Genomic DNA, 22,299 nt, shown 5'->3' on the forward strand with positions numbered 1-22,299 from the left:
AAGCAAATTTTACGTTCCTTATCATCGAATAACATAAGTTTTTGGAAAAATAACTTTTATACATTTATAAATTTTTTGTTGTAAACTTATTAATAAATATGTATGCGGCCTATGACTGCGCAAGAACATATAACAAAAAAACAGAAACTTTTGATAAATTATATCTCTTTATATATAAACACAATCATATACGTTAAATACGTTAATATTAAATATATATTCTCATCAATAAAAATTTCTAATATATAACCGATGTATCAACAACATTACTTATAAACAGTCATAGTATTAAAATATATATAAAAATATATTTTCCAATATTTTATAAATTTCTGAGTTTATTTATTTATTATTTCTTAATTACTTTACATAAATCGAAGGATAGAATATACTTAATCTCAAAAATCCAGTATAAATCCAGCCAAAAATAAACAAGGAAAGAATTAGACTTACTTAAAAATAAACAATTTCTGTATTTTCTTTTTTTGATAAAACTAAATGCAGATTTGATAAAAGCGTTAAGTTTGAGATAAGATCAGTGTCGTTATCACAAAGTAGGTTCTGGTCCAATACCTCCAGCAAGTCTATAAACAAGTAAAGATACTTCTGCAGCCAATTTGTCAACATCAGATAGATTTTCACATTCTGCATAAACGCGTACTATGTCCTCAGTGCCAGAAGGTCTAATAATATTTTATTCATATTATTTCAAATAAAAATACTAGAATGAAAATATTTATTTTTAGATGTACAAAATACCTGATGAAGCTTCTTCCTTTTGAATAATTAGCTACGACTTTATCAATTTCATCTTGCAATCCTATTGGTGTAACACACTGTCTTTCTGCGTTAGCTGTTGTAATAATATTTCTGTCTTTAACTTTGACTTTCATTTGTTTATTTGGTAAATCTGTATAACTTTGTTCCCATTCAATAATGCTCCATCCTTTGGAATGTAAAATAGTTTCTATTAACAACATATCGCTTAAGGCATCGCCAACAGTCTGATTAATAATATTTATAATATGTACTAATTTTCCAGCGGCAGTACGTTCATTTTCTTTTAACCTATAACGATAATGAAATGTTAGTAAAATTGTATGCATATAAATCTATAATTCTAACAAATCAAATCTTACTTAAGATTTTCTGCAGCATTTGAAATAGATTGGATAGCTGTTTCTTTAAAAACCACAGTCCCATGACCATTTGCTTCAAAATAAACACCAATATCAAATTCTGTTGCTTTACTGTGCAAATGTTTTACACCTGTTGAAACACATGCAACTGGAACTTTCTAAATATAATTTTTCAATAAAATATTTAATTTAAAAATTACTCTAACAATAAGAAAGTAAATAAATATATACCAATTTTTGCGAAATATAATTAGATGAACCTGCATTAGCGTATGCAGTTTGAACTAGGCCAAGATTTAATTGCAAAGAACTTTCTTCAAGAAGCTCTTTGATATAACCTGCTACAAGAGTAGCTATACGATCTCCATCAAGAATATGAAATTTTTTGATTTCATCTACATAAAAATAAACTATTCTGTCTGCATCTCCGTCCATGGAAGCACATCTAACATTTACTTCCTGTTGCATATTTAATGGTACTTTTTGTTGTATTTTAACATAGTCAGCTCCACACTGTAAAAAGAAAAATATATATTTTTTTATCTTAATTAATAATATGATTTTTCACAAAGTTACATACCATATGATTTAGTTCTCCATTTCCATCATTATAAATATTAACTTTGAGTGCAGAACCTATGTGTTCCTGAAATTCTTTCATAGCAAGTGCACCAACACCATTTGCTGCATCCAATTGTAACTCTGCTATATATTTATCATTATTAAATGAATTCTTGTATTTTCTCATACGTTCGAAAGCCTTTGAAAATTTAGTATAATAGCCTTTCAATGTTGGTTCTCCATAATTGCCATTAGTATTTGTACAAACAACAAGATAATGTAATTGAGGTGTGGTAACAATTCCAAAATCTTGTACAATACCGTTCAAGGCTCTAATACCTGCAAGTGCAGCATCTAATAAACTAGGACTACTTTTTCTTGTATCTCTGCCTGTTATTACTGTTGCACTCACAGACATATCAATTTTTAGTTCATTTATAATACGTTGAATAACAGTTATAACATCAGTGTCATTTGCATTAGCTAGATCATTAGCTATTATTTCCCAAGATGTTTCTAACATCTCACCATTAGGATCAACTAATTTTACGCCATTATCTGATTCTACATTGTGACTAGCTGTTATCATCAATCCAATTGCAGCTATAATATAATAAAATCTTTTATTTTATATCAGATAAATTAAATATAAGATTTAGATTAAAAATTTAGATCATTAAATATAAAATATTGATAAAAAGTAATGTTTTTTTAATGATATGAAAATAGCAAAAGAAATTATTTCTTACCATTACATATCTTGGATCTAAGGACAGCTAAAACTCCCATTCGATAAAGTACATGCTCCAAATAATTTGCCCTAAAATTGGATAATAATATAATATATAATAATAATATAATATATATAATGAATATAAAATTGTTCAAATTTAAATAATATAAAAAATATATTTACTTAGTTCGAAAACCAGAGGTTCCATATTGTATAAGTCCATTATGTTGTTTACTGTATATTGAATTTTCTACATTCTTTATATATTGAATGTTCATGATGTTTTAATGCGTACAATTATTCTGAAAAAATATTTATATATTAATACGTATATTTCTCTAGAAAAGAGAAGTTTCAAGCGATCAATTAGAGATAAGGTAAAATCATATATATATATACATATATATATATATTATACTTAATATATTATATATATATACACATACACATTATACTTATATATATATATACATATACACATTATACTTATATATATATACATATACACATTATACTTATATATATATATATACATATACACATTATACTTATATATATATATACATATACACATTCTACTTATATATATATATATGTATATATATATATATGTATATATATATATATATATAATAAAAACAATTTAAGCCATTTAAATTGTATACTACACCTATAAGTGACAACTTCAATTTATTGACAAGTGACATTTATCGAAGTTTCGTAATTGCCACGTATTGACTTAATTCGAAGCACCATCTACAATTGAAAAACCTGATATATACACATATAACACATACGTAATTTAAAAATAATTATTTAATTAACTTAGACACATATTAATAATTTTTAATTAAAAACTGTAAAATATACTAAAAAAATTGTATATGCGTTATTATAATTGGTTAATGATTGTCGGATTCAACCAATCAAAATTATTTCTTCTTAACAATGATTGGATATTTTCAGCGCTTCCATGTAACTGATTTTTGGAAATTCACAATTACAATACGTTACTACTAAGGAAAGATCTATCTTTAAAAAAGAAGGTTCTTGTTGAGTTTATGGTCGGCTTATAGTATTCATTATTTTATAACACGTGAGGTTGTAGTTTCTCGAATTTTTTGTTAAAAGATGGCTTTACACGTACCAAAAGCACCGGGCGTTGCCCAAATGTTAAAAGATGGTGCTCGTGTAAGTATATATTAATCAATTTATTAAAATTCAATGTTGTATTGCAAATTATTATACTCAAAAATGCAATGAATGTAATATCGATACCGCCATCGACGTCATTACCTTTTATAGACATTCTTGGTATTAGGTTTACATATGATTATAAAATATTATAATATTTATAAATACGTTATATAACATTATATACGTATGCTTTTTAATATCTACAACATATCATATTTTTATTATTTAACAATTTATTTATAATTTGTAAATTCAAATAAACATTAAGTTTTACTTACAATTAATAATTATAAAATTCTGTATATTTTATAGTCATTAATTATGTACAAATCTTTTTACTGATAAAAGTAATTGCATGATATTGTAAAAAAAAATCTGTTTTTGTTATCAACAAAATATTATGAATTTGTTTTTTTTAACAGTACTTCTCCGGCTTAGAAGAAGCAGTATATAGAAACATATCTGCTTGTAAACAGTTTGCACAAACAGTGAGGACTGCGTATGGTCCAAATGGCATGAATAAGATGATTATTAATCATATCGAAAAATTATTTGTCACTAATGATGCAGCTACAATTATTAACGAATTAGAAGTAGAGCATCCTGCTGCAAAATTGTTAGTTCTTGCATCTAAAATGCAAGAAGCAGAAGCTGGAGATGGTACAAATTTTGTTATCATATTTGCCGGAGCTTTACTTGAAGCTGCAGAAGAACTTCTTCGTTTGGTATTAAATTATAAATAATGAAAATTTTATAGTGTTTTTTATTAAATTTTATATTAATAAGTAAATTATATTTTTTGATAGGGTATAACTACATCCGAAATAGTGGAAGGTTATGAAGGAGCATTAGAAAAAGCATTAGAAATTCTTCCTACTTTGGTTGTTCACGAAATAAAAGATCATCAGAATGAAGAAGAAATGAAAGTTGGAATCAAAACATCTATAATGAGCAAACAATATGGAAATGAAGATCTTCTAGCATCTCTTGTTAGCAAAGCATGTGTATCTATTTTACCCGAAAAAACTACATTTAATGTAGACAATGTACGTGTTTGTAAAATACTTGGAGGTGGTTTAACATCCTCTCAAGTAGTAAATGGAATGGTATTTAAACGTCAAGTAGAAGGAAATGTAACAAAACAATCCAATGCTAAGATTGCTGTTTATACTTGTCCTGTTGATATCACGCAAACAGAAACTAAGGGAACAGTATTAATAAAGAGCGCAGATGAGTTGATGCAATTTTCACGTGGAGAAGAATCTCTATTAGAAACACAAATAAAAGCAATTGCAGCTACTGGAGCTACAGTTGTAGTATCGGGTGGAAAGTTTGGTGATATGGCTCTTCATTATATGATTAAGTACAATTTAATGGCTGTTCGTATACCTAGTAAATTCGACATTAGACGGTTATCAAAAACTGTCGGAGCAACGGCTCTTTCAAAGTTAGTTGCACCATCGAAAGAAGAATTAGGATATGCTGATTCTGTTTACATCGATGAATTAGGAGACACTATAGTAGTGATCTTTAGATTAGATGGAAAAGATAGTCGTGTTAGCACTATACTTGTTAGAGGATCTACAGAAAATTATATGGATGATATCGAGCGAGCAATAGATGATGGCGTTAATACTTTTAAAGGAATTACAAGAGATGGCAGATTTCTTCCTGGAGCTGGTGCTACTGAAATTGAGCTGGCTTCACATCTTTCTTCTTATGCCGATACTTTGCCAGGTTTAGCACAATATGCAGCACATAGATTTAGTACGGCTTTGGAAGTATTTCCAAAAACTTTAGCAGAGAATAGTGGCAATCATGCATCTGAATTACTTTCTAAATTGTATGCTGCCCATAAAGAGGGTAAAAAAACTTACGGATTTGATATCGACGTTAGTAATTTTCTTAATTATATTTCTAAACATATTTTATTTTCTTAGTAAAAATTAATTAATATTAATATTATAGGGTGAAGGTACTGCTCTTGTGGACACAGTTAAAGCAGGAATTTTAGATTTATTCCTTACCAAGCAATGGGCTCTTAAGTATGCAGTGGAAGTTGCTTGTACTGTGCTTAAAGTTGATCAAATTATTATGGCAAAGCGTGCTGGAGGTCCAAAAGCACCACCTGGTGGAGTTCGTGATGATGAAGAATAATAATTAGTATCAAATCTGATTAATATTTTTCTGTTCTCTATTCACAGATGTATTTTAGGATGAATTTATGCAAAAAGTAAAAAAACTGTCTGAGTTCATCCTTTTTTTATTTTCTATGCTTTGTTTAATATTTACTTTTTTCAATTGTTCTAAAATTTCATTGGAATATATAATGTATTTATATAAAAATTTGTCCTTTTATATTTGTTATACTTCATTGAACAATATTTATCTTAAAATTCATCTATTAACTGATTGTGAACAGAGACACAATAAATCAATTGTATTCAAATGCTATTATCTTGAAAAAATATAATTGTAACGGTTATAACTTTACGGTATCATCAACCTCATGTCATTTCCATTTCAAGATTTTGTGATACATTTCTTGAAAGCTCACAGATTTCACTCATAAACATTAACGTTTATATGGTTTTGTATTTTCATTCCGCATTTACATTCGCTTGATTCTAGTGATGTATGGCTAAAATATTTAATAAAATTATATAAGCTAATATGTCAATTCTATTTTTTATTTTTATATTTTAATCCAACAAAATTTATTTTTAATTTTATTTCTATAAGTTTATTTCTCAATAATGTGAATAAGCAAAAATATTGGTTTAAAAAATTTTTTGTTATTATTGTTCCATGGAATGTATACAATATTTAATTTTGTATAATTTTATAGACACTTTTGTAAGATCTAAAAATATTATAAAGATTTCATTTGCTGCACAAGTTCTTCTAGACTTGGACCGGATGTATTTGTTATTTCATTTGGAGGGTTAATTGGTTGTACAGATACGGTATAAGCTTGTTTTAAACCAGTATTAAGTAATTGAGCATCTTCTTCTTCTTGCTGTTCATATTCCTCAACTAAGGAGATTCCTGTAAAAAAATTATTACTAAATAATTACCTATATTATAAATATTATACATTACTGATAATAATTTTGTTATGTACCCCATTCATTGTCCTCGTGCAAAGGTTTTATATCACTAACTTCTTCAACAGGCTTTTCAACTTTTGGTTTTGCTTGATATTCTTGTTGTCTTTGTCTACAATAATTATCTTCACAATTTGGATTTGGCTTTAACATCATTGTTGGAAAAAAATCTTGCAAGGCATTATAACCTAAATAATATGTTACATTTCCAAAGCAAAGTAAAAATTTCAAAGTATTCTGTACCAAAAAGCCTGCTACTATACCCATAGTTGTGGGTAATGATGCAGCACATACACCATCTCTCTTTAAGGTTTTTTCATCAATATTTGATGCTACAACCAAAGGTGGCGCACACTAAAAATGAATAAATTAAAAAAAATTGAAGAATAGATTTATAAATTATATAAATTATATACTGTAAAGTATCATACAGCAAAACAAGCTGTCTCTCCTGGTATAAGAAATTGAATATGCCCAGAAACCGCATTTTCTGAAACTCCGCTTTCAAACCATAACTGATTGAGTTCATTACAAGCAGTATTTATAGCCATGCGTGCTTCAAAATTATCTACACAACTTAAGACTAAATCCACAGGGCCATTCATTAAGCTCGATGTACTAGAATTCATATTACAAGATAAAAGTTAATTATTCTGCAATAAATTTGTTTCATATATAATAATCAAAATTTTATATATATATATATATATATATATATATATATAAAATATTATATATATATATATAAAGTATACCTTATCGTAGTCATAAAATCTTGAAAGTTATCTACAGTTGTAATATTATAATTATGCGATTCAATTTCTACATCAGGATTAATATATTGTAAAGTCTTGGCAGCAGCTTCCACCTTACTCTGTCCTGCTTGATACGGTTGAAAAAATAATCTATTCATATTTGCTAATTCCACTTTGTCATAATCAAAAAGAATTAGCTAAAATACATCATATTTTTATACAAATATAATAAAAAGACAAAAATATGATATAATTCGATAATATGGAAGTAACATTACAAATATTTAAAATAATTTTTCTGCTAACCTTTCCTATACCACATCTTGTTAACATTTCTGCAGCTACACTACCAACTCCTCCAACCCCAACAATAGCTACTGTTTTTTGTCGTATATCTTCATAATTATTAACAATACCCATACGTTTTAATGCCATTAGACGACTATAAAGTAAAATAAACTATAAATATATTTTATTTCAATCTATATCTATTTTATATAACAAAATAAAACAATTAAAAGGATATACTTGTCAATTTGTTATTGAAATACCTATAAGGGTTAGAATCTATGACTTCACCAGACATATGTTCAATCTTTTCGCGTGTAGTAATTGCATTTCTACATTTCTCTTCTTGTAATTCCCTTTCGAGCTCTGCGATCCTTTTCTGTAATTCTTCCATTGTTCTACTAATATAAAAATATTAAATTACTTAAATTATTTTAAAGTTTTAACAGACCATACTTGTCAAAATTGAATTATACAATAAATAATAATTATCCATAAGGCAGTGTTAAAACGAATTAGAATGTGGTGACCTCGTTACGATTGTTACGCCTTCTCTGGCAAAAAACATAACTAACACGCCTCGGCGCCACTAAACATAACGTGGGAAACCAAGCAAACAAAGTGAAAGACAACAAAGACGTCGAAAATAAAAGAGGCAACAAAGACACCGGGACAAAAAAGAAATCATTCATTCTTTCTTTGATTCTTCTTAAGACCACAGCCATAGCTGCCGAAAAAAATTGTCTGATTAAACTACAGTGTACCTGATAAAGTTAAATAAATATATCACAATTATTACTTAATGTGCAAAGTTTTTTTACATAGTGGGTTGTTCAAAAAAAACCCATAAGGAATGACTAACAACGCCACCATAATAACGGTGGAAACGAATAATACAAATCTCAATCTTATTTTACTGTAGATAAGTAAGATATTTATTTAATCAACTATCACTAAAGATATTTTTCAAAGTAAGAAACATATATCACAAGTTATAAGAAATATTATTTATTTATACTATAATATTTTGTAATATTATTAGTATACAGGTAAACTAATTTCGTACATTACTTATTAAACATGGATCAATATAAAATATTAATGTTGTTATGAGAAAACGTAATGTTAATTATAAACATAAACAATATTTTGTATTTATAAAGTTTTTGCTATATCCTTTAGCATTAAGAAATTTTAAGGACTATTATTATTAGTCGTGAAGTACTAATTCCATACAAACAATTATAGCTATCTTTTATAAAGTAGTATTTAAATGATAAACTGAGATCTATATTAGATATAGAAAATCTTTATAAAACAAGTACAATTATAATCATTTATATTTATAAAGTATACACTTAAGTATATTATGCTCTTAACATAAAAACAACGCGTTTTTAAAAAGAATATAATAACCAAAACATTTTCTATGAATTAATTAAACGAAAATAAATGTGTTTGCATATTTGAATAAGTATGAGATTAATATAGATAATAATAAGATCGAAAACATAACTTAATAAATTAATATGAAATTCGGCACCATATCAACAGAGATTGCACGAATAGTTTTGATTAGCATCGTTATATATACGTATAGCAATAATACGATCACATATACATTTGAATTTACTTTCTTACCTAATTTGTAGTTTTCAACTAATTATTGTATACATGTATATGAATCTTTTTGTTGAGTAAATATTACAAGTTATTTTGTATATACTTGTTCTTGCTAGTAAAAAAATATATTTCAGAACTAATTCTTAATTAATTACTAACTTAATCGTATTTTGTTATTTTCAACAACAAAAAACAGATATTCAATCGATAGTATTCCCTAAGATTCTAATAATTATGTATAAAAAAGCGGAAAAATATATTACAAATTATTATAATATCCGCAGTATGCAACGTTTACACCGCAATCTGTGCACGCGCGCATGTATACATTTTTATTCAAGTCTTTATGTATTAATAAATATTCGTTTATAACTTATTACTTAGTAATACATAGAAAATACATACACATATATATATATATATATGTATATACATATATATATATACATATATATATATATATATATATGTATATACATATATATATATACATATATATATATATATATATATATATCACATACCTAAAAATATATATATAAAGAGAGATTAAATAATAAATTTATCAAACGTACGGAACAAATAGGACAGAAAAGACCTTAGAAAAACATTAACGATAAATCATTTTTCAAAAAGCATTATCGTTTTCATGATTATTTTCAGTGGATTCTTTCTTTGCAGCTATAAGACTTTCCCATTGAGCGATGAGAGTACTTCGACGTCGTGGATTCGGCTAAAAATAATTTCACTTAAAACACAAATTAAACTTATATGATACTACTTCTCTTACTTCTAATCCAATATTAATTTCATAATAATTGAATGATTAATCGATTTCGTTTTTAAGTAAAAAAAACAAAAGTGTATTTTACGATCTCAATAATACTTTTAAAAAGTAATGAAAGTAACAGATTCTCGGTAATAGATAAGAATATTGATTAGATAAAACGATTAGATGTCTGAGCATTAAAACTTTATAAAAAATCATGGTAAACTCATATGATGATAAATCAATGAAAATTTTCGGGATAATCAAGCAAATAAAATAATTATACCTTATGTTTGCCTTTGTTTTCTCTTTCTATTTCATCTTCGTTTAACGTATTAGATGATGCTCCGCTTCTTAAAGAGCCTGTACCATCGTAGATATCGGAATCATTGTCGTTACCGATGTCTAAAAGATTCGGTTGAGATTTTGCTAACATTTGAGAACGCATTAATCTAGAAAAAAGAAAGAAAAAATCTATGAAATTTCAATATCAAGTTTTGTACATTACATACACAGATGATATATTAAAAGGTAAGAAAAGTATACTAATAGCTCATTCACAATTTGCATCACTGTACCTACATTGTATGCTCTCATTTTCTTTTTCTCTTATTATTATTAATAAATATTATGACCGATTGCTCACCTAAGTTCATTTTCTCGTTCCTTCATCTCGTGCAATTCTTTTTGAATTTTTTCTTCAACAGGTACATAACCCTTCCTAACAGGAGGTTTTTTAGGTTCATCATCTGGCTCAAGTTGTATCTTCAAACTACGATTAAAAGCTTTTACGCTTATAGGATTAAGTGCAATGGTAGGTACAGTGATAGACGAAGTTATAAGATCATTAGGTGTTGTATTAGATTTATAAATCTTTCCTCTTGTTGCTAAAAACCTATGCATCAATCCTTTCTGGCTAGGTGCTGTAGCAAAACGTAAAGGTCTCGTTGTTGAATTTGAAGATATCACGCCGTTCGTCATTTTTGGTAGAATAGATTGCGTTGAAGGGACAAGATTAACAGCTTCGAGAATTTGCGGCGTTGATGTTGCCCTCTTCAATTTATTCGATGCCAAAGCTTGCGGCATACGTCTCACCTAAATTTATATCAATGTACATACTTTAAAATCATTTTCTTACGCTTTTATTCGTTAGTCACGCGTCCGTTAAATACTAATTAGTCTTATTACTAAGTTAGTCTAAGTTTATTGCACGAATTCATTCTTGATGATTCGTTAGTTCTGTTCTACTTGTTAGACTCCAGAGATTCTTCACTTAGGAGAGATTTATCTTTCAACGGGTGGATGACTTTATTTTCAAATTAGCGAATTAGATATTTCTATATATTCTAAAATATTATATATATATATATATATATATATATATATATATATAATTTTTAATTATCGATAACACATTCGACTAAATGTGGATTGAAATTTCAATGAAAAATCTAATCTAAATGATTCTTGTATTAGGAAGAAAGCACGTTTAAACCATGCAAAGAATGCACATTTTGGATCCATATAAGTATCACACCGACGTGCTCACTTTCCTTCGACGTTGAGCGACCTTGAGCTCGATCACCTTCGTATGTACCAAGATTTCTCTCTCTCTCCCTCTCTCTCTCTCTCTTTTTCTCTCCCTCTCTCTCTCTCTCTTAGATATACCCACCTTGGAATCCACTGTCTCGTGCGACGTGGTTTTAATGCTACCCACGTTTCGTAGTTCGTGCTCCCTCTCCGTGACCTCTTCGATCTCCTTTTGTATTCTGTCTGTTGCCTTTTTTAACTGCTCCAATCTATGCTCCGCCTAAAAATGAGATTATCTTCGTTATACTATAATTTTATTACACAATTTTTATCTTTTAACATTAAACATTTTATTGCTTTGAATGTTTCTTAGATTATTTCTTTATTTTCTATATAATTATTTATTTATATCATGATATTTTTACAACGACAAATAATTACAAATATCTAATTTTTTTTATGTTATCACAAGTTACAAAGTAATAAAAATTATTAAAGCGAATACGTAATATGAAACTCATGATCTATCTGCGATTTGTTAATAAAGTCGATGAATACAATAATTTATCTCATGACCTTTGACTTCTTCAGGAAAAACAAGCAAAATAAGGAAAAGAACTGACATTAATCGACAAAAAGAAAGGTAACGGCGAAATACCTGGAATACCAAACGACCATAGTGCTACCGATCTTGATGCTAACGGGAAGTGAATTCCAAAAAACAGGTTGTGTGTTCAGTAGCAATATGATCGGGCTTGATCATCCAGGTTTTTGTCCTTATTGCAATTTAAAAAAAAGAAGGTATCCAATAATATAGATTTTTTGTGATTAAATCTTGATATCGATGAAAACACGTGCTCTTGTTTGTGACTCAAATCTATGAATCATTTCGAATGTTTCACATCGATCTATCGATAGATCGATCTTTTTTGATTTCTAAGAAAAGTCAGATTAGATGTTACACTTTCTTTTTTACTTTTTTCTTTTTTTTTTTGAAAGTCACTTCAAATGATACTTAAATGAATATAAATAATTCTTTTTGTAGATGTATAAATCTAAAACAAAAGAACTGCAAAACTCCTAATCGGACAACTTCCGCGTAGGAACTAAAATATTTATCCAATTTGTGAGTTCCTCTCTCTCTACTTTACGGATTTTACTCAAGCAGCTGCACTCGAGCGGCACTCAGGAATGCCGCTCGCAGAAAACTAACAGCGACTGCTGTGCTTCGATGTAACGTGCCAGCTGAACCGTAAGCTGGTTGGTTGCTTCCTTTCTAAAAAAAATGGGCCACGGATCTTCCTGACTTGTCTTGTTGCCTCCTTTCGAACAGCTTCCGATCGAGAAAATTCATTTTTTCTTCATTTAGAAAAAAGAAGAAGCGCCGATATACTTTTTTTTTGAACTTTTACGTGCGTCCTCGATACAATACGAAATCACGTGCATTCTTTATGTAATTTCGTTTATTTTTAAATATGAGTACTTAGATAAATAATCAATGATAATATCGCGTAAAAGATATGGTTATGAAATAATTATAGTAACAATCACTAATATAATTATGCTTAACGAATACTTAATATAATCTTATGTTGAAATAATTTTTATTAACTACTATAAAATATTCGATACAGATCTCGTTACTTAATCGAACCGATTAGGAAAGTTTGAGAGAAAATGAATTTTACGATCTACATAAATTTTTCTTTCATTTCAATTTCAAATATATCTATGTTATTGTACCGAAGAAAAAATTTTGATGAGAGAGATGAGGGATCTATAGTGATCAAACAAAAGTATCACAGGTGTTTCTCAACGTAATAGTATACCTGCTTCACAGAAACATCTGTTGCTTTGGAACAAGTGTTCTGTGAAAAATTCGTCTACTGAATTATAGTATATATATACATATATACTTGGACTATTAATAATTATCTTATAAATTTAATTAACGGTTATGTTCGAGAGAAATCTTTTTATAAAGAATTTCGTTAAATCTGCGAAATCGAAAAGAGAAGGGGCGAGAATTTCTCTAAGAATATTTAGTTTTTTTTTTATAAATATTTTTAATACAAATAATTTAAATTATTAAAGGAAACTTTCTAATATTAATATTTTGATGAACGATTCTACAAGATTATACGAGTACTCGTGACTCTTTTTTTCCTTTTTAAAAATCATTTTATCGAGCGTAGATTAAAAAATGTCTAGCCGCTAACTAATTTGAATAATAACTCGACAATTATTTTTTATTAAATGCTATTTCTATTTCACTTTACTAAAATAATAACAAGAATAACAACATTGAAATACTTTAAAAATGTTTCTACGATAATGTTTAAACTTCTTGACACATATATATTTGCAACTATAATTCTTGATTATCGGTATATACTAAAAGGATCCATATTTGTTACGTTTTAGAGAGAGTTATCTCTTATCATTATATTATTATTTTTATTATTATAAATAATATAGTACTTATAGTACTATACTATAATTATAATTACATTATTATGATCTACAAACGTTATCTATACCATCAAATTTGTTACGTAGTAAATACACGTAAGTACATGGGTAATAAATCGGATGATTCTAAGTAAGTCTGTTAACAACTAGAATAGATCTTGAGTAATAAACGTTACAATTCCTAGAAAATTTATTTGTACTTCCTACATATATAGGAATACGAAAATAAATGTATTTAATACATACATGTACGATGACGCACGTATGATCTTAAGTACGTGATTTTACTCATAATTTTCAACGATACTCTCTTATGCACTACATCAACGATATCTTCATCAAATATTTATCTTTACAACGTGACAATTTTTATGCCGTTCTACTTAATTATTTATTATTTATAACAAAAATAATAAGTAGGAGAAAAGGAAAGAGAATACTTTTCTACAAATGACTAAAATATATATATATATATGTATATATACATACACGTAAAACTAACTTGTACATAATTTTACATGTTCGTAATGACAAATGCAGTTTTATCTTCGATTCGCTATCAACCAAAAAAAATGCTTTTTTAATTTAAGGCATAGAAGTTGAGTCGATGTCAAAATTTAAATAGTAGAAAGGCATAAAAGTTGAGACGATGTAAAAATTTAAATAGTAAGAAAAAGAAAAATGAACAAAATATATATGTATACAGATATGCACACGTACCTCCATTTTCATTGTTACCGTCGATGAGGCTTCGCCCAAACGATCAGATAGAAACTAGAACCTTTATCAGAATTGCCTTCTGATATAGAACACGTAGATTGTAAAAAAATTCTCTTGCAACTCTTTTATCAGATCGCAAGTGGCTGCGTGCGACGCCTCCTGCGATTATCATACCGCACAATTACCTATATGGCGCGACAAAAATTTCAAAGATTTTAAAAGGTTTTAAAAGGCGAGATAATTAAGAATTTTGGTAAATTTTGTACATATCTAATTCAACAAATTTCTATATACGCGTATGCATGTATATATGTATGGATTCACGTGGATTAAGAATATACCGGAATGTTATTGACTTACCAAATCGATCGAGAAGATCTATCTCTGTTATCCTAGTAAAAATAAATTATTTTGATCTATCCTAAATATCGATCATTTTCACTTGTCCTATCGTCATTGAATGAATTAATATTACCTAGTCGTTTATTCGAGTAAAGAACGTAGACGATACAGGCGTCACGACGCGAGGTTATCGTCAAGCAACGACCGATCTCGGTACTCCGACTGCCATTTTACCTGCGTGACCTTGTTCTCGATCCGTTCTCCAAACAAAAGCAACACAGGGTCGAAGGCGGACCACATCGTATAAGACTTATACGGTCGTTTAACTTTATCTACAGTTCTCGATATGTTACGTAAATTTGAACACAAAAAATAACTGTTTAGTCGTTTGTTATTCAAATTTCGCACGTTTCAGGTGCGATTATTTAAAAATGAATTTTAGTACTTTCTTTTTCTTTTCAATTTTTCTTAACGAATGTCTATTGTTTTTGAAAAATATTTTTTATCGATATCAATAGTTGTTTTTTTTTTTTTTTTTACAAATATTACAAGGAAAATGTTTACATTAATCTATTTCTATCTTAATTATAGAACTCTGGTTATTAGAGATATGTTTGTTAAGGAAGACTCGTGATGCCATCTATACTCTAACATCATAACCTTACTTTTAATTCTTTGAAAAATCAAAGCTGTAGTTTCTCTACACTATGCTTGAAAATTTGAGAGAAACTTATTTTATTATTATAATATTTGATAAATAATAACTTAGTATAATTAAGGATTAATAAAACTTTTAATTGATTAATGTTTATATATATGGAGCACATGCATATTTGCATATAATGATTAATGCTCATGCTCACATTTATTACGATTTTTGTTTAAACCGTATCATACATTGTATAAATAACGATTTTAAATAAATATAAAAAACGTATAAGTTACTATCAGTTGATATACTACGACGTTTACTAAATGTTACTACATAAGGATTTATAATCCTTTGATTCAAGTATTTGAGCCTCCACGAAGACGCAAAACCAAATGTAAAGTAGATTCTTTCTGAATATTATAATCTAAAAGAGTTCTTCCATCTTCTAATTGTTTCCCGGCAAAGATAAGTCTTTGTTGATCAGGAGGAATCCCTTCTTTGTCTTGTATTTTAGCCTTGACATTTTCTATCGTATCAGATGCTTCGACCTCTAACGTGATAGTCTTTCCTGTAAGAGTTTTTACAAAAATTTGCATGCCTCCGCGAAGTCGCAATACCAAATGAAGAGTGGATTCTTTCTGAATGTTATAATCTGAAAGAGTTCTTCCATCTTCTAATTGTTTCCCGGCAAAGATAAGTCTTTGTTGATCAGGAGGAATCCCTTCTTTATCTTGTATTTTAGCCTTGACATTTTCTATCGTATCAGATGCTTCGACCTCTAACGTGATAGTCTTTCCTGTAAGAGTTTTTACAAAAATTTGCATACCCCCACGAAGTCGCAATACCAAATGTAAAGTAGATTCTTTCTGAATGTTATAATCTGAAAGAGTTCTTCCATCTTCTAATTGTTTCCCGGCAAAGATAAGTCTTTGTTGATCAGGAGGAATCCCTTCTTTGTCTTGAATCTTTGCTTTTACATTTTCTATCGTATCTGATGCTTCAACTTCTAAAGTGATGGTCTTGCCTGTAAGAGTTTTTACAAAAATTTGCATGCCTCCGCGAAGTCGCAATACCAAATGAAGAGTGGATTCTTTTTTAATATTATAATCAGACAAAGTTCTTCCATCTTCCAATTGTTTGCCAGCAAAGATAAGTCTTTGTTGATCAGGAGGAATCCCTTCTTTATCTTGTATTTTAGCCTTGACATTTTCTATCGTATCAGATGCTTCGACCTCTAACGTGATGGTCTTTCCTGTGAGAGTTTTTACAAAAATCTGCATTTTTCCAATAAGGCTAGGTAACAAGATTAGAATAGATTCCTATCTTAATATTCTAATCTGAAAATGAAACAGAATTATCTGATAATATTGGAAAAACGTATGAATTCATAATATAATTGACATTTATATTTTTAGGTTACTAAGATGGGATCATGTCAACAAAAATATACAATAATCGCACTTAAAAATATATATATATATATTAAAATTAAGATCATATATTACAAAATTAATGCTTTTCTTAACAAATAAGATAAGTATGCATAGAAATTAAAATATTGTTTTATTTATGATAAAGGTAAGAACAGCTTATATATATTATTGATTATAACGAACAGAATAAAAACATAATGTTTTATTATTGATTTCAAAAGAATAATTACAAGAAAATATAATATACAATTGTGTAAATAATATAACAGATAATGGATATAAAAATCGATTACTCAAAACTTACTCCAAACAATGTATAATTATTAGCAACGTAATCAAATCACTCAAACGAAAGAATGAAAAGCTGCAGACACCACTAACGTCAAACTGCTCTCTATTGTAATCCACTCTAGCGACATCTACAAGTTTTAGTTCAGATGGCGCTACAATCAAAAATTAATAGGGGTTCGTCAGGTTTACTACGATCGCATTATTCGTCTTCGTAAATACATACTGTGATTTGTTTAAAGAAGTATCGAGATGAAAGCTTACTTCGATCGGTAGTTTTCTTTCGTCGGTAATCGAATGAGCTATAAGGTGTAACATTAATTTGTCCTAGACAATATTATCTATTTTTTCAAAGTCGTCGTCGTCCGAAGATTAACTAACTCGTGCGTATATTCATTCCTTACGATCAGCTGACTTCCGGAAGTAATATATGTAAGAAGGAGCTGTTAATAAAAAAAGGATGAATCCTTTAAGGGAAATATTTTTACTAGAAAATAGAAATTTACTTAAATCCTAATAAATTATATAGTCTATGGTCCGATGTATATAGTTTTAAGTGGTCTCGTATAATATTCAAACGAAATAATGTTAAAATAATGTCTCGTCTAATTGATGAATTATGGTAGATTATAGGGACGTGAGGGTTCGTAGGTACGATCAACGCATTTACGATTTATCGAAATATTATTCTTTATTTATCTATACTATCGTGTATATCTGGATGTATTTTTTATGATTCGATGAATAAAACTGCTTCTTCGTTTTCATATGAATTTCTGATATGCATTAGTAAGTAAATGAAAATTTTTATTCAACATAAGTTAATTTAATTAATCACGTTTGGTTATAATGTGTAATATATTCCTTTGTACAGATCCATACTACGACGAAATTTCGTCGCATTATTGTAAATAGCTATTGTCGTTTGCAAGTACAGACTATACAATATGAATTCCAAAGAAGATGGAAAGATACAGGGAAAATCTGAAACAAGATTGGATGGTGGCTTACAAAAAAGTGATAATCAAAAAACTGAACAGGGAAATAGGTTATCCAAAGCAACTAAAATACAAAATAAAGTATCAGATGAGCAGTTGAAATTGAATAATAATGTTAGTGAGAGTGATGTAAAGAGTGTATTACCTTCCAAATCTTCAATAGTGGTTTCTAATGGAACAAGTTTGATGCAAGCTACTACATCGGGTTGCAGTCATTCCTTGGAACAAGTTACTGTTTCTGATACACCAAATGCAAATTCATCTTCCACTTTTGTAAATACTACAAGTGTCATATCGCATATCGCAAATACTAACTCTGCAAGTCAATTGAAGCATAAGACCATTGTATATGCAAATACTCTTAACTTGCTTAAGCCTCAAATGCACCTCAATCTTTCTTCCAATCAGTTGAATTGTCATCCGACTAATACAGTTACATCAGTTTCTTATAGTTCTGTCAATGCATCAAATGCAAATACACACTTGAATACATCTATATCAAATTCGTCCACTATCTCACAGCATTTATCTAGTAATAGATCGAACGATGATACGGATATGAAAAATAATGTTGATTATGCATCAGAAATAGAAAAATGTCCTTCTAAAGTTTCCTGCAGTTCAGATTCCAGCCCAGAAGCTGATCATTTATGTACCTCAAAATCTTATACGCCTGCTAGCGTATTAAATAATATTGGAGGAAGTATAGGTTCAACTAGTCAAGGAACTTGTTGTTTTCTAAGACCTAATATCAATGGAAATAGAGAAGTTGCCGGACCAAGTGGTTTACAAAGAGTAATTATAAAATTATAAAAAATCGAACAATAAGAAAATATACAATTATACTAAATCATATAATATTTCTTAGTGTTTTCAAAAAGATACAATTGACAGAAGAGATTCTAGTTCCGGAAATGAAGGAGATATGTCAGACGGAGAAGATTATTGTATTTATACGTATAAAGGGAATGACAATATAGTTAATTTGGATCAGAAAGAGGAAGTCAATCAAGGCCAAGTTGTAGAGCATGAAATCGGACAGTGTCATAGTGGTAGATCTAGTCCAGAGATGGACTTTCTAGAAATGGACTTTGATCCTGGACCTTCTTGCGAGCAGGTAACAAATTCAAATGCCAAGGAGAACTAGTTGATTTTAATATTGAAATTTTCTTTTTTTTTTTTTTTTTATTATTTTTATTTTTATTTTTTTTTTTTACTTTTTTCTTTTTTTTTTCTTTTTTTTTTCTTTTTTTTTCTTTTTTTTTTGTTTACTTTTTTCTTTTTTTTTTTTTTTCCTTCTTTTTTTTTTGTTTCCCTATATAGGATACAGGAGACAGCGATTTGGCTTCTATAAATGAAGACATACAAAATATAACATTAGATAATGCAGAGGCAGATCCTGTTTTAAATGATTTGAGTAGCGGTAAAGTTGTATCCAGACAAGGAATAGCAACTGTACCCCAACATAACGCTCAAACCGGACAGAATGTTACCCATACAGCCATTCAACAATGTTCTAACAGTCGATCAACCAGCGAGCAAAGTTCCAAACAAATTTATTCATCTTCTTGGATGCCAAGTACTAGCAGTGGAACTGGTAAGCCAATAAAAAGAACTTAATGAGCCTTACTTTGTAAACAATGTTATAATGATATGTTATCAAACAAAATTCAGGATGTCATTCCAATCTTCATGGAAGGACAGAATCTATTGGATTCCATAGAAACTTAGGATGTCCTCTACGTGAATCTTATGGATATCATAATACAAGTGGTGACTTAATATCTCCTGGAGATAATCGAGATTCTGACTCAGAGTTATGGTCAGAGACCTCTACTGTATCCATTCCAGGAAACTCAAATTTAAATTCAAGAAAAGTAAATCTTAGCTCTACCCTTTATCATCGAATGATGGCAAAAAAATTAATGCTTAATAAACAAACTGCTTTTAATCAGAGTGGCGATTCAAACTTGGTTTGTACATTATTATTACTATTATTATTACTATTATTATTGTTATTATTATTATTATTATTTTTATTATTTTTATTATGATGATGATGATGATTTACTTTTTCTTCTTAATCCTCTTCCTCTTCTTCTTCATCATCATCATCATCATCATCAATAATACTATGTAATATTTTTTAGTATTTATATATATACAAAATATAATTTATACTTTTAGGAAAATGAACTATGTAATGAACAAATTGATGGACTTCCACCGGTTGAAAAAATAATGTTGTGGAGCGAGCAAGAGGCTACGGTTAAACAAGTCACTCAAATCGCAACTTCTGCATGTGGTGCTACTTCTGCCATCAATGCTTTGGTAAATTTTATTTATCAAAATTATATTAAACTAGAAATATCTAAATCGTGTCACTTATTAATGGTGTATTTTTTTATAGTTGGCCTTGGATGTTTCCTTCTCTTTAGAAGTATTGGTAAAAGCTGTAAGTACTAGATTAAGAGATCTTGGTTCACCACTTCCACAATATTTAATGAGTAGATCATTGGCGGGTTCAACTCATAAAGACATAGCAAAAGGAATATCATTATCGACAAGTGGAGCAGTCATTACAAAATTTTTTTCCTTTTATCCTGAAAGAAAAGTTTCACTTTCACATTGGTTACATTATTGGATTTCTAAAGGTACAAGATTCGTTTTTACATTATATATATGTAATTGTTTGATTATTAAAAATTTTTGTATTATTTTTTAGGAGCTGCACCTATAGCTACATTAAATCTACAACATTGTGGTGAAGGTTCTGATATTCCAGATGCGTGGCATCATCAAATGATATTTGGCGTAGGACAAGCAGGCATATATTTAACGAATCCTTTACAATGTTTACCAGAACAGGTTTGTTAATAAAGTTAAAATTTGGGAAGTAATCAATTATAAATATATAATTATTATTTTACTTAATATTTTCAGCTAGTTTGGCATCAGCTTGTTAGCCCTAGTATTTTATTAGTGAGACGAGCTGATGTGTTGGCACGTTGGAATGTAAATACTGATTTAACACTTCTTGCAAAGATGGATCAGAAATGGAGGAAACTTAATGTTTTAGGTGAATTTATACTTACTAGATTCCGCTTTTTATTTATTTTAATTTTCTACAAATTAATAACTTGGTATATATACTCCCAAAATTTCTTTTTTTATAACAGGACAAGTTGTAAATATGATACGAGAAGCAATGAATCAGAGACAACAGCCTAATGTTACAACTATTGGTACAACTCATATTCGTATACCTGCATCTTACCAAGCAGGCATTACATTAGTTATGTGTGCTGATTCTGCAGCTGCTACTGAATTGTTACATGCTGAACAATTACCATTACTCTAGTCTTGTTGATCAAAATTAATAAAACCAGGCTGCCCTAATTTACTTGTAATAAATTTCATTAGCAGGCTGGTCCGCACAATGTTATTTACGATAGTTAATTTACTGTTTAAGCAGTTAGTGTCGCAGATCTAAAAAAAAAAAACAAAAAGAAAAACTGGTTTACATTTTTGACATAAGAAATATTTGTATTCACAGAGAGTATATTATCAATTAAAATATATTTCAACAGAATTTTCATTTTTTATAAAATTGTATTCTTTGATTTTCAAGAAAAACAAAAATATTAATGAAAACTATCGAAATTATAAATTATATCAAGACTTTTTAAATT

The 22,299-nt window shown here is 28.6% G+C and overlaps 6 protein-coding genes across 12 annotated transcripts; 2 read left to right on the forward strand and 4 right to left on the reverse strand.

Annotated features, from left to right (window-relative positions):
• Positions 1-453: 453 nt before the first annotated feature.
• Positions 454-3,265, reverse strand: LOC124955789 (phosphoacetylglucosamine mutase). The gene is made up of 8 exons (XM_047510724.1): positions 3,104-3,265; positions 2,617-2,735; positions 2,450-2,520; positions 1,720-2,303; positions 1,371-1,652; positions 1,140-1,297; positions 760-1,068; positions 454-683 (listed from the first exon to the last, which is right to left on the reverse strand). Exons 2-8 carry the CDS (start codon positions 2,709-2,711, stop codon positions 548-550), a joined length of 1,635 nt encoding a protein of 544 aa, XP_047366680.1. The 5' UTR covers positions 2,712-2,735; positions 3,104-3,265; the 3' UTR covers positions 454-547.
• Positions 3,266-3,458: 193 nt separating this feature from the next.
• LOC124955788 (T-complex protein 1 subunit theta) lies at positions 3,459-6,310 on the forward strand. Its single transcript, XM_047510723.1, has 4 exons — positions 3,459-3,624; positions 4,053-4,355; positions 4,437-5,522; positions 5,599-6,310. The coding sequence occupies exons 1-4, from the start codon at positions 3,565-3,567 to the stop codon at positions 5,785-5,787; spliced, it is 1,638 nt and encodes a 545-aa protein (XP_047366679.1). The 5' UTR covers positions 3,459-3,564; the 3' UTR covers positions 5,788-6,310.
• A 95-nt stretch (positions 6,311-6,405) lies between these two features.
• LOC124955793 (ubiquitin-like modifier-activating enzyme 5) lies at positions 6,406-8,291 on the reverse strand. Of its 3 annotated transcripts, XM_047510739.1 has the most exons (7): positions 8,257-8,291; positions 8,044-8,181; positions 7,799-7,934; positions 7,493-7,689; positions 7,169-7,355; positions 6,755-7,091; positions 6,406-6,678 (listed from the first exon to the last, which is right to left on the reverse strand). In XM_047510739.1, the coding sequence occupies exons 1-7, from the start codon at positions 8,274-8,276 to the stop codon at positions 6,503-6,505; spliced, it is 1,191 nt and encodes a 396-aa protein (XP_047366695.1). In that variant the 5' UTR covers positions 8,277-8,291; the 3' UTR covers positions 6,406-6,502. The 3 variants fall into 3 exon arrangements, with proteins under 3 accessions (XP_047366695.1, XP_047366697.1, XP_047366696.1); XM_047510741.1 differs by lacking the exon at positions 8,257-8,291 and having other exon boundaries at positions 7,799-7,951; positions 8,044-8,172; XM_047510740.1 differs by lacking the exon at positions 8,257-8,291 and having other exon boundaries at positions 8,021-8,162.
• A 1,629-nt stretch (positions 8,292-9,920) lies between these two features.
• LOC124955797 lies at positions 9,921-15,458 on the reverse strand. Of its 5 annotated transcripts, none has more exons than XM_047510746.1 (6): positions 15,255-15,458; positions 14,895-15,079; positions 11,845-11,982; positions 10,819-11,267; positions 10,459-10,624; positions 9,921-10,136 (listed from the first exon to the last, which is right to left on the reverse strand). In XM_047510746.1, the coding sequence occupies exons 2-6, from the start codon at positions 14,904-14,906 to the stop codon at positions 10,032-10,034; spliced, it is 870 nt and encodes a 289-aa protein (XP_047366702.1). In that variant the 5' UTR covers positions 14,907-15,079; positions 15,255-15,458; the 3' UTR covers positions 9,921-10,031. The 5 variants fall into 5 exon arrangements, with proteins under 5 accessions (XP_047366702.1, XP_047366706.1, XP_047366704.1 ...); XM_047510747.1 differs by having other exon boundaries at positions 10,013-10,151; XM_047510750.1 differs by lacking the exons at positions 14,895-15,079; positions 15,255-15,458 and adding an exon at positions 12,679-12,955.
• A 579-nt stretch (positions 15,459-16,037) lies between these two features.
• LOC124955794 (polyubiquitin-B) lies at positions 16,038-18,009 on the reverse strand. Its single transcript, XM_047510742.1, has 3 exons — positions 17,874-18,009; positions 17,626-17,764; positions 16,038-17,225 (listed from the first exon to the last, which is right to left on the reverse strand). Exon 3 carries the CDS (start codon positions 17,166-17,168, stop codon positions 16,245-16,247), a length of 924 nt encoding a protein of 307 aa, XP_047366698.1. The 5' UTR covers positions 17,169-17,225; positions 17,626-17,764; positions 17,874-18,009; the 3' UTR covers positions 16,038-16,244.
• On the forward strand, positions 17,763-22,196 carry LOC124955785. Its single transcript, XM_047510712.1, has 10 exons — positions 17,763-18,398; positions 18,484-19,402; positions 19,476-19,724; positions 19,931-20,204; positions 20,282-20,580; positions 20,795-20,938; positions 21,018-21,261; positions 21,333-21,475; positions 21,551-21,686; positions 21,787-22,196. The coding sequence occupies exons 2-10, from the start codon at positions 18,557-18,559 to the stop codon at positions 21,966-21,968; spliced, it is 2,517 nt and encodes an 838-aa protein (XP_047366668.1). The 5' UTR covers positions 17,763-18,398; positions 18,484-18,556; the 3' UTR covers positions 21,969-22,196.
• The last annotated feature ends 103 nt before the right edge of the window (positions 22,197-22,299 follow it).

This window comes from Vespa velutina, chromosome 19 (assembly GCF_912470025.1).
Source record: "Vespa velutina chromosome 19, iVesVel2.1, whole genome shotgun sequence".
Lineage (NCBI taxonomy): Eukaryota > Metazoa > Arthropoda > Insecta > Hymenoptera > Vespidae > Vespa > Vespa velutina.